Consider the following 12523-nt stretch of genomic DNA (forward strand, 5'->3'; position numbering starts at 1 on the left):
AAACTTAGCCAGGAACACTTGTTCTAAAATTGAAATATAATAGTGAAAAAAACTCAACAACCCTCTGATGAGCCTCATGAGACAGGAGATAAAGGCCTAAATGTAGAATAAAAAAGAAATGAGAGTGGTGAGGATGCCTTCCATATGAGAATAGGTTCAGGCTTACCTTTTTGCTTCAGCCTAAGGGGTTAGGGGAGGCACACATTGGGTGTGCTTGGTTCTGATCCACAGCTCATTTAGTCTGTGTGGCCCCAGTGAGTATTTCAGATTCTGACTTGCTCAGGTAAGTGTTCTCTTTGGGGTTCAGGCGGCATGTGGAGAGATGGAAAGACTTTTGCACATATATTATAGAAGTTTTGGGTTATTTGAAATTAATTGCTTCACTTTTTCACAGCCCAGCCATCTAATCAGTCTCCAATGTCTTTAACTTCTGATGCATCATCCCCAAGATCGTATGTGTCTCCAAGAATAAGCACACCTCAAACTAACACAGTCCCTATCAAACCTTTGATTAGTACTCCTCCTGTTTCATCACAGCCAAAGGTATGTTGCCTTTGAGGGAAATTTGGAAAAGAAAGCACTCACTTTTGGAAAAACAAGCTTAATGTTTTAGAATCTGTATTGTAGAAAAAGCCCTTTTCGAGAATGTAGTAGTGGTGGAATGAATGATGGGTGAGAATAGATGCAGGTTAGATTCTTAGTAAATTGAGGAGGGAATTGCATCTGCCACTTTTTATTATTATTATTATTAAAGATTATATTTATTTGAGAGCGAGAGGGAGAGAAAGCATAAGCCGGGTGGGGGGGTGGTAGAGGGACAAGCAGACTCCCCACTGAGCCAGGAGCCAGATGTGGGGCTTGATCCCAGGACCCTGAGATCATGACTTGAGCCAAAGTCAGATGCTTAACCAACTGGGCCACCCAGGTGTCCCACCATCTGTGCTACTTTTACACGCTGATTGTTTTCTCTTACTGGCTTTGGGATTTGTGACATGGAGAGTGGGATAAAGAGGGGTATACTAATTGTCTTAGTATTGTAGAATTTTTTAGCTCTAAAAGATATGAGAGAACAGGTTTTCCAGTGGCTTTTCCTCCCATACTTTTATTTTAGAAATGAGTCCGTTTCCGTGCTACGAGCTTTATATGTATTTAACTTCACATCATGAGAATCAACTACTGTTTGCTTCATTTGATAGATAAGAAAATGAAGCCTGCAGTTAAATCTAGTTTTTGTGGTGGACTCAGGATTTGAGGCCTCCGTCTTCCTGAACACAACCCATTTTACTAAGCCTGTGCTACCTGTGTTTATCCAAGCAAAATCTTGCATGGATGGCTCCCCAGAGCACAGTTAAAAATTGTTGGTCTGTTCTTATTGGACTATAAACAGGACCTTAACAATGCTGCACTCAGATTTTGTACTACATCATTTGAGTCTTGCCCACAAATTCGTAAGCAAATCCCAGTTACACTTACTCTTTGCTTTGTATACTACCAGCAAAAACATTAAAAAAGATTTGGAAGTTAGTATATGCAAGTTGCAATTGTTTTTTTTTTTTCTTAATTGTAAATTTAGGAAATTCTTTTTAATTAAAAAGTGGGCTATTTCAATCTTTTATGCCAAAGAATTTTTTTTTTTTAAGATTTTATTTTTAAGCAATCTCTACTCAGTGTGGGGCTCGAACTCACAACCCTGAGATCAAGAGTCGAATGAATGCTCTACCTACTCAGCCAGCCAGGCGTCCTGCCAAAAATTTTATATTGAAATAAAATCATAAACAGAAGCCTTAAAATAAAAATGCATTGAAACATAACTTGAAATTGGTAGGCCAGCTTTTAGGTCTTCCTATTGGCTCATCCCTTCCCTATTTAAGTCATTTACCTAAGCATGTTTTAGGGTCAATCTGGATTGGGTTTTTTGGTTTTTTTGTTTTTAATTCTGTGTTAAACGTATTAGTTTATTACACAGTTTCTTATTGTTTGCATTTTGATGGGAGAAGAATAAAAATGTGAGTTTCAGCAATAGAAACCTATTACTAGAGCTTAAGACTCATCCTCAGGGTGGTATCTTAAGAGTACAATAAATGATGACTAAAAGTGAAGTGGCAATGTTAGTTTTACAGTCATTTATAAAATTAGCATTTCAAATCCCTTAAGCATATGGCTAACAATTTTTAACATGAAAATTTTTCCAAGTTTTTTTTTTTTTTAAAGTGGGCATTTAGTAATATGATGTAGACCTTATAAAAATGTTCTTTATAAAAGAACATGTTCTTTTATGTTCAGAAGTAAAAAAAGAAAAAAATCTATCCAGATTTTTTTGGGAGAATATTAATTTAAAAAAATGAAAAACAAAAAAACGAAAGGGCGCCTGGGTGGCTCAGTCGATCAAGCATCTGCCGTCAGCTCAGGTCATGACCTCAGGGTCTTGGGATTGAGCTCAGCAGGGAGTCTGCTTCTCTCTGCCTCCCCCCCCCCACCATGTTCTCTCTCTCTCTCAAATCTTTAAAAAAAAAATTTTTTTTTTTTTAAACTGCTATTGGAGGATATGACTTATGGCTCTCTGCCTTAATTTGGGGCTTATATTTAAAACTACTTGTTTTCTCTCTCTGTGGCATCTAAATATGTATAGTATACATATCCCCACTTGATAATCATGGACCTCTTGTTCCACCTCTGTAGGGTACCATCTCTTTGAAGACCACTCCAGTTGAATTTTATGTGGGCCATAGCTCATTCTCTAATAACCAGTCTATACATTCTCTGCATATGTGGTTGAAATTTGAGCAGCTGTATTTTTAGGAGGTGGTAACATTAGTCTTTATTGATATAAAAGTAACAATAAATCAGAAGAGCTATTTTAGTGTATTGGAAGGAAAACTGGGCTCAACATTAGAAATAGTTTCTTGTGCTGTTCTGCTGCTAAGAAAATAATCTTTACGGCCTTGGGCCATTTTATGAAGAAATTAGATCTTAGTCTTAAAACTAGACTCTCTTCTAATTGTGTGAACTTCATTTGATTCTAATGTTTTAAATCTCTAGATTTTTCAGAGTTTAAGATTATCCAGCTAGATTTGGAGGTGTGTGTGGATTTGGGAACTTAAATGACCATGAATTACATAATTAAGTATGTCTGTATCACTAATATTAATTTTATTATGAAACAATTAGGACAGCTCATGTTATCTTAAAAATTACTAAAGAATAAAAAGTGCTATGGTGAGCGCTGTGAATTGTCTAAGACTGATGAATCACAGACCTGTACCCCTGAAACAAATAATATATGTTAATTAAAAAAAAGTATTAAAAGCAAAAATAAAGAATAGAAATAATAGGGACTTTTCATTGGTAGTACTTGTGCTTTTATCTAGTTTCCATGGTATTTATCTATGTGATAGAAGCGTATCTCACCAGATTTTGACATTTCAGGTTAGTACTCCAGTAGTTAAGCAAGGACCGGTTTCACAATCGGCCACACAACAGCCTGTAACTGCTGACAAGCAGCAAGGTCATGAACCTGTCTCTCCTCGAAGTCTTCAGCGCTCAAAGTAAGTTGATATGTGTTGAAACATTATTTTTTTCCTTAATATTGCATGCTGCATTGTTTGAATATTATAAAAATATATGTATAATAGAACATGATCTTGGAAGAATCCATGGATAGCCTAAGTTTTATGTATTAAAAGACTTAAAAAGGCAAATCTTATCTATAAGTAGGTTGTTGTCTCTAGTAGGGAAGCCAGGTTATTTTTGAAGAAAGTGATTCTTTAGAATTTTACTTAGTAGAATATGATAGGATATGTGATACTTGTACAAAGAGGGCACCTGATTCTGTAATACTTGTTGGAAATGACCTCATTTTTAACCTCCTCATAGCAGCTTTAGATTTGAGTGTATTGATGAAGCCAAACATGTTAAATTTAAAACATATGCCGATATTTCCCAACTGGTATGTGTCAGGTTTTCCTAATAGCTTCAGCTCTGACCCCTGTGTGGATTGCTTGTCAGATAGGGCTGTATTGTGTTGTCACGTTTCTTTGTTAATTAACAAATACAACTTTAAAATGATTTTCATTTGATTGATTTTCCTATTTTTATTTCTTGCTATGAGGTGGCAAAATAATTCAACTGTTGTTTTTATTGTTGTTTTCTAAACAAGCATTTCAGAACTTATACATCCAAATGAGAGTTGTTCCCTTCAAAATAATCACCTTGGGAAGCTGTCTACTTACTCCAGCAATGTTGCCATTGCTCAGAACATTTTTGGGAAATTCTTCTTTTAAATTGTCTTTAGAGGCTGCAGTATTATTTTAAATATCCTCAGTGTTGAAAACTCTTCATCCTTTGGGAGATTTAGTTTTTGGAAATAACTGAAATTCATTCAGAGCCAAGTCTGGTGAAGCAGGTAGGAAATCAACTTGGGTGATTAAATTTTTGGTTCTCACCACCATATCCCCAAACCCTAGCCCAAACCATTCAGTTTTAGAAGAAGACAACCAATCTCAGAGTGTTACGTTTTTGGTCTTATTTTGCCACTAAACTCATTCATTGCTGTCCAATAAAATGCCTGTATTTTGCTTCACATTATCTACCCTCTGATTGAATACTTCATTCTGATGTTAAACAAAGGCAATAGATTTTTCCCCTCATCTACATGTATTTAAGATAGATTGTTCAGTTGTGCCTTATATCTACAACTGTTAAAATGTGACCATTTCTTAGTTACATTCTTACTAGTGTTTCTGGTATACAAAATCAACAGGTCCTGCTATGGAATTTGGAGAGCACTATTAGTTTAAATTTAACTGACATTAGTGTTACTAAAAGGGCTCTTTTCCCCCCAAAAGTGTGTTAGAGGAATACATGATATAAATACACTTTGGATTTTAAATTCTGTTTATTTGATGTTAATATAACAAATTTTTCTTAGGAATTTGGATATCTTTAATTTAATAGAAGGTATTGACAATTTCTAGGATACCTACTTTTTAAAACATAGTGCACATTCAATTCTGTTTTCTCTTCCAGTAGCCAGAGAAGTCCATCGCCTGGTCCAAATCATACTTCTAGTAGTAATGCATCAAATGCAACCGTTGTACCACAGAATTCATCTGCCCGACCTACATGTTCATTAACACCTACGCTAGCAGCACACTTTAATGAAAATCTCATAAAACATGTTCAAGGATGGCCTGCAGATCATGCAGAGAAGCAGGTATGTTACGTGATTCACAGCAGATGTTTTACCTGTGGATGAGTGACAAAATACAACTTCTACTTATAGAAAATCTAATCTAGGTCACTGAATTTAAGCTACATTTGAAATAACTAATTTCTAATTAGATTGCTTATAGTCACTCTATAAAATATTTGGTAAATACTTTAAGGTATTTATGAGATAATATTTTATGGTTTCACATAAAATATTTTAATATAATTATTGTTATAGCTACCATTATCAAATACTCAGCATTTAGCACGGTGCTGAGTGCTTAATTTTTTCCACTTCTCAAAACTGTTAACCAGGACAGATAATGAGTTCTCCCATTTTACCGATGAGGCCCTTAGGACCAAATAAATTACATATCAAGGTCACCCAGTTAAAACAGTGATGGGGCTCAAAGCCAGTGTGCTTTTTCCACTCAGCCAGCCGCTCTCATAGTTATAGAACTTCTTCATACGACTACTCTTATATCTCTCCACTAGACTAGCAACTAGAAGTTAGGAAACAGTTTTGCTCTGGAATGAGGGACCTTTGGACATTCTAATTATTGCCATTGGCTGCTTCTCTCTTTTGGTGGTTTACTGTCTGAAATTTTCTCTTAAGTTCACAGAGATAATGTTGTGTATCTTATGACCCAAGAATACAGTGAAGGCCCTTTTATCAGTGTTACTCCTGAACTTTACTCTGGCTGACTCAGCACCTTTTATTAACCACAAATCATGAGTTCTTCTATCCTGGTGCTATGCAGTACTGAAATTGGAAATACTATTTTCTCCAGAAGTTGAAGGGGGAAATTTTGAAAAGTACCTTCCACCATTAGAGACCGTTTTTTTTTGTTTTTGCTTTTTTTTTTTAAATCATTTTCCCCCTTAGATTCACTATCATTTTTGTGGATTTAAAGGAGAAGAATTACTCTGTAATCTTGGTATAAAGTTGTACTCAGAAATTTAATGTTTGTTTTTTTGTATGTGATTATGACTTATGTGATCTTTATTTATCTAACTATAGGCATCGAGATTGCGAGAAGAAGCCCATAATATGGGAAGTGTTCACATGTCAGAAATTTGTACTGAATTAAAAAATTTAAGATCTTTAGTCCGAGTATGTGAAATTCAAGCAACTTTGCGAGAGCAAAGGTAAGTTTTTCATGGACAGAATTTTTGTCTTAGCATTATAGATCTTAAATCAGACTGAAGAATACAAATCAAATTTCATTTCTGAATTTCAAGTTCTCTTTGATATGTCATGTTCCATAACACTGTAACTGCATTACAAAAAAGATGTATTTATTTTAGAGGTGGGGGCAGGGGGAGAGAATCTTCAAGCAGACTCCCCGCTGAGTGCGGAGCCTGACACGGGGCTCTGTCTCAAGACCCATGAGGATCATGACCTGAGCCGAAACCACGAGTCGGTTGCTCAACCGACTAAGCCACCCAGGCACCCCACACTATGACTGCATTTTTATAATTTAACTAATATTCCTGGTAAATGGTAATGGCATCTAGATTTTAGTTCTCTAACGCATGGTAAATGCTTCATTAGACTTTATTCTTAAAACTCTGTAAGGTACAGTAATATTTAAAAAGTGAAATGTTAGAACACTGTATGTTAAGTATACTGTAACCTTTAAAAAAATTGTTGACAGCAACTAATTGGTCTCCTCTTCAATTGAGGATAGTCCTCTATTGCTGAGTGTACTTGTTTCAGTTGAAATTTCAAATCACTATTTACATTGTCTTTGGATCACCTATAGATCCCTTGGAAATTTAGTTGTCTAGCAAGTATATCTATTTTCTGAATTGTTTTCACCTAAACTCTTACTGTCTCACATTTCTTAGTCTCTAGTATCCTGCTCAAGTAAGGCTATCTACATCCCAGTAAATAGTATAGATACTTTTTAAATGCATCTTACAAAATCAAGGACAAACTTTTAATGGCCTCTCACATCCTGTCTATTTAAGTCACTGGGTCACAAGTAGAGTTAGTCTTAACATGAAACCACAAATATTTAATAAATACCAAGTTGGAATTTATAGTAAACTTGGAAAAGTAAGTTTTTACCTCATCTTTCAATTACTAAACTGTCTGGAGTTACATTGTGAATGTCAACTGGGATTTGTTTACTCTAGGATTGCTCTGAAAGTACTTCAAACATACATAAAATTTGACCGCATTTTGGCTTAATAAGACAGATGATTTGACTTTTAGGAAATTATTTGCAGCCTCAGCTGTTGACACAGTGTACACTGGTAAATACCAAGCCACTTTATGATTATGCCTAATTCACTGGTACAGGCAGTAAATATACTTTACAGAAGAGAGAGGTCAGAAGGGGAACAGTTTTATGAAGTTCATGGAAATCTAGTTTGTTTTAAATATGCATGTCAGTTGGACTTTGACTCAGCTCTGTTTTTCTGAGCCTATGTTTATATTGAGAATTGTTCTTTAATATGATTAAGCCTCTTGCACCTAGTTAATTCTAGGCTTACTCTGTTGTGGCCTAGAAAACATATGCAGTATAAGTTTGTCTCGTATTTAATATCTGCTGCTGTGTGTGTGTGTGTCTGTCTGTCTTTGATAGAGCAAACAAACCACATTTTAAATCAATCTTTATAGTCAAATTATTGAGAAATTGTTAGAAAACTAGGAAACATTCTAACTTTTGTTGTCCTAATCTTTAATACGTCATACATTCACTGGTCATTTTAACTCTAGGCTAATCCATATTTATTCATTTTTAAAGATTTAATTATTTATTTGGGGGGGGCATAGAGGGGGAGAATTTCAAGCAGACTCCCTGCTGAGCACAAGAGCCCCCTGTGGGGCTTGATCTCACGACCCTGAGATCAGGACCTGAGCCGAAACCAACAGTCAGGACACCTAACTGACTGAGCCACCCAGGTGCCCCTAGATTAATCCATTTTTAATTACTTAGTTTTAATTGTAGTTTACTCATTTTATCTTAAGATATTTCTGTAGTTAAAGTTCTGTTTGGTTTTTCTGTAACATTTATATGAACCACACAAGTTCTAATGCCTTCTTTTATTTTTCAGGATACTATTTTTGAGACAACAAATTAAGGAACTCGAAAAGCTAAAAAATCAGAATTCCTTCATGGTGTGAAGATGTGAATAATTGCACATGGTTTTGCGTACAGAAACTGTAAATCTTATTGCCCAATCTTAACATTTTTGAGCTGCATTTAAGTAGACTTTGGACTGTTAAGCTGGGCAAAGGAAATGACAAGGGGACGGGGTCTGTGAGAGTCAATTCAGGGGAAAGATACAAGATTGATTTGTAAAACCCTTGAAATGTAGATTTCTTGTAGATGTATTCTTCACGTTGTAAATATGTTTTGTAGAGTGAAGCCATGGGAAGCCATGTGTAACAGAGCTTAGACATCCAAAACTAATCAATGCTGAGGTGGCTAAATACCTAGCCTTTTACATGTACACCTGTCTGCAAAATTAGCTTTTTTAAAAAAAAAAAAATTGGGGGGTTAATTTATCATTCAGAAATCTTGCATTTTCAAAAATTCAGTGCAAGCGCCAGGCGATCTGTGTCTAAGGATGCGATTTTGAACCATATGGGCAGTGTACAAAATATCATGAAACTGTTTCCACACTTGCACCTGATCAAGAGCAGTGCTTCTCCATTTGTTTTGCAGAGAAATGTTTTTCATTTCCCGTGTGTTCCATTTCCCTCTGAAATCCTTGATCTGATTTTATCCATTTTTTTAAGGCTCCTCTTTTTCTCCTTTCTTAAGGCACTGTTGCTATGGCACTTTTCTATAACCTTTTCATTCCTGTGTACAGTAGCTTAAAATTGCAGTGATTGAGCATAACCCACTTGTTTGTATAAATTATTGAAATCCATTTGCACCCTGTAAGAATGGACTTAAAGTACTGCTGGGCATGTGTGCTGAAAGTACATTGATTGCTCAAATATAAGGAAATGGCCCAATGAACATGGTTGTGGGAGGGGAAAGAGGAAACAAAGCTAGTCAGATGTGAATTGTATCTGTTGTAATAAACATGTTAAAACAAACAAAAAATTGTTAATTTTTCTTTTCCTTCGGTCAATGCATATTAGAATTTGAACTACCTGGGACTTCTTTATCAGAACTATTCTTGTTGAATATTTATACTTAATTGAAATAATTCCTTAAGGGAGGTTTTGTTTAAAGCATATTAACAGGAAATTGTGTATAAGATATTTAATGAAATATGAAATTCAACAAGAATGATTAAGTCACTTCCCAAGTGGTTGTCATTTGTTATAAACCCTGGTTTAACCTGTCTTGCTATTATGACATTTCATTTTGAAGGATGTTTGTGTTGTAGCTAACTGTTCAAGTCTGGTGCTGACTGCTGTTCTTAGCCATCACAAAACGCTAAATTTGTGTAATTGGAGCTTCCTTCTGTTATCTGGAAATGGTGGGAAAGCTCAGCTTTGTATATTGTTTCCTAAAGTATATTAAAATAAAAAAAGAAACTATTGCTACTATAAAATTACCTTGGCTTTTTTTTTCTTTTCTAAAATATTGGTCACATGGCCTTAGCATGACACTGCCAGTATTAAATCACAAGGGTTTCTTTATGCAGAAAATTTAATTTTAATTTCAAAATCTTACCCAATCTAGACTTTTTTTTTTCCCTGTTGAAGCAGATGTGTTTATGTGCTTTCAGAACTGCCAGCACCAAGGGCTTATTTTGTGATGTTAGACGTTAATGTTACTGCATTTTTGGATATGAAAATTCCAAAATTGCTCTTGTGCTTGAAGCATATTTAAAGTATAGATGATAATGCTCAGACCTTTCAATAAACTTTAAAAAGTAAAATGTAAGTGATAGTATGAATGATACTTTCTAAAATACAGAAAAATGTTCCAGTGTAATTAAGAGGAATTAAAATCTTATACTGGAAACTGGGTTTTTTTTTTTTTTTTTTATTGTAACTTGAGCATACTTTTAAAATGTAAGAAAAGACAAATGTCAAATCATATCATGAAATGTTCATACCTGTAAGATTGTTAACATTTGCTGGGCTTGATTAGTGCATGTAAATGAAACTCCAAAGATCAATGTTAAGCTAGAACTCTCACTGATGGAGTCCTGTATCTTTCCTGGAAAGAAGTGAGCAATTTGTGATGTAGTAGGCAAATGTTTCCTGATCAGATGGCAACTTGACTTGTGATTTAAGGTAAATTTGAATTTTATTTGCTAATAGTTTATTGATCTATGTCACCTTACTCCTTTGCTTTAAAAATTGTTTACATCCCTAAATGAATTGCTCACATATATATAGGAGAAGATGCCTAATATGATATTTCTTGGTGAATTTTTAAACAAAATTAAAATTTTTGTGGAAATATTTTTACAATATTTGATTCACTTATTATTCTGTAGTAAATTATTTTAAGTATTGCACTTTAATACATTGTGTCCAGCTACTAACCTTGAGATAACCAGGGAATATTTATTAAAATAGGCATAATATCCAAGAATACTCTTTATATAGTTGGCCTGTTGCCATGGCTTCGAACATGTATCTCGTTTTGATTTGCACCTTGATTCAGATAATTTGGAAATAGAAATACAAAGAGCCCTTAGGAAACCTCAGGGTTTTTATTTTTAAAAGGACATTAGTAGTCTTATATTCAAACCTTAAAAACTGATACTGTAATAAAATGTATTTTGTGAAGGTGGGTCTATTAGAAAGTCTTTCCTCTTAGGAACCAGCTTTCCTACCTTTTTTTCCTTTATTTTTTGTTTAACTAGTTTGACTAACTTTTGATTTTAAAACTTGGACTATAACTCCAGATTTTAAGCACACTGAAAAACTCCATGCTTCAACTCTTCTTAAAGACATGATGCTGCTTTTAATAGTCCAGATGTGAATGGTTTTATCTTCTAAGTTTTATATGTTTCACACTCATAAAACCTTGGAAAGGAGGTGCTTAAAACTTTGCAAAGATGAATTGTTACCCCATTTCAAACAATCTATTGTTGAAACCCAACTAGCTGTAAGGGATTATTTCAAAGGGGGGGGGCGGTGTCGAAGTAATTTACTCTGCAAACTGGAACTACTGTAGTTCAGGACTTAAAGCTACTGTATTTAGATGTGGGGTTTGAATATACGGATTTCTTTTCGATACCTGTAAATATGGCTATATTCTTGTATTTGTACTGGAGTGTACAAAATGACACTTAAAGTAATAAATATGTTTTGACTATATTGTGCAGTTATTTCAGAACAGTCTTTTGAAAGTCTTAGAATGCATAATTTGCATTTGAGTAAGAAAATGCCGAATTACTGCTAAAATTTTAGTGTTTCAGAAGTTTCAAAATCATTTGTTTGCGCTATTTTAATGAAAAATTTGGCTTAAAGATCTTAAGATCTGTAGATTCTCTTCTAATTTGCTGTACCCTTTTCCTGATCTCTGAATTTTGGGAGTGCCCTCAAGTGGTTTGCCTAGGTGATCTCATCCAGGCCCTTGGCTATAAGAATCCTCACTCTTAGGTCAATTTCATCCAAATTGTCTTAAGTATTAAACTCTTGAGCTCTGAACAGCAGTCAATTTAGATACTTGCCTTAACTTGGCAAATTCTCTAAAAAGAACTCTTGTATTTAAGACTTTATTCTCCAGTGTCCCCATTTCCAGTAACTGACACCATCATTCCCTATTGCTTGAGACCCAAACGGAGGCAACCTTTATTTCTCTAACACCCTGTATTTAATCCATCATCAAGACCCACAAGCTCTCTCCAAGATGTATTTTGGATCTGAGAGCTCACTATCTCTGTTTACCACTCTATTCCAATCCACAATCATCTTATGAACCAGACTACTGCCACAACCTCCTAACCTTTGTCTTTGCTTGTCACCACCACCACACACACCAGTCTGTTAAGATTGTTCTCATACCAGAGTGGAAGAAAAAAAAAAAAAAAACCCACGTCATTCTGTTCATAATCTTAAATAAAAATCAATGATTTCACATAAAGCAAAATTGAAATCTCTTACTGTGGCTTTTGTTCAAGCCCCTGCATACTACCACAGTCTTGTCCACTGGATTCTCCCTCACTCACTGCAATCTCACCTCAGGACTTTTGTGTTTTCTGTCTGGAAAATTCCGTTTTTAGAGACTTGCACTGGTAGCTGCCCATTCAGTCTTTTTTTCAAAGGACACCTCAAGCCTGTTCTGACCTCCCATCTAAAAGAACCCATCAGTCTTCCTTCACTCCTTTTCTTCAAAAGAGCGGTGTCTGATACATAGTACTCCAGAAATACATGTTGAGT

At 35.0% G+C, this 12523-nt stretch overlaps 1 protein-coding gene across 3 annotated transcripts in view; it reads left to right on the forward strand.

The window, feature by feature from the left end:
• WAC (WW domain containing adaptor with coiled-coil) overlaps nucleotides 1-11458 on the forward strand; it is an 84654-nt gene extending 73196 nt beyond the window's left edge. For 2 of the 3 annotated variants that reach the window (XM_081820785.1, XM_081820787.1), the window contains 5 exons: nucleotides 395-543; nucleotides 3427-3545; nucleotides 5026-5212; nucleotides 6230-6357; nucleotides 8275-11458. In XM_081820785.1, coding sequence (XP_081676911.1) covers nucleotides 395-543; nucleotides 3427-3545; nucleotides 5026-5212; nucleotides 6230-6357; nucleotides 8275-8344 — 653 coding nt within the window. In that variant the 3' untranslated portion in view covers nucleotides 8345-11458. The remainder of the gene's footprint in view (nucleotides 1-394; nucleotides 544-3426; nucleotides 3546-5025; nucleotides 5213-6229; nucleotides 6358-8274) is intronic. The other variant, XM_081820786.1, reaches the window with a different exon arrangement.
• The last annotated feature ends 1065 nt before the right edge of the window (nucleotides 11459-12523 follow it).

This window comes from Leptonychotes weddellii, chromosome 5 (genome assembly GCF_054177405.1).
Source record: "Leptonychotes weddellii isolate Sample4059 chromosome 5, ASM5417740v2, whole genome shotgun sequence".
Classification (NCBI taxonomy): Eukaryota; Metazoa; Chordata; class Mammalia; order Carnivora; family Phocidae; genus Leptonychotes; species Leptonychotes weddellii.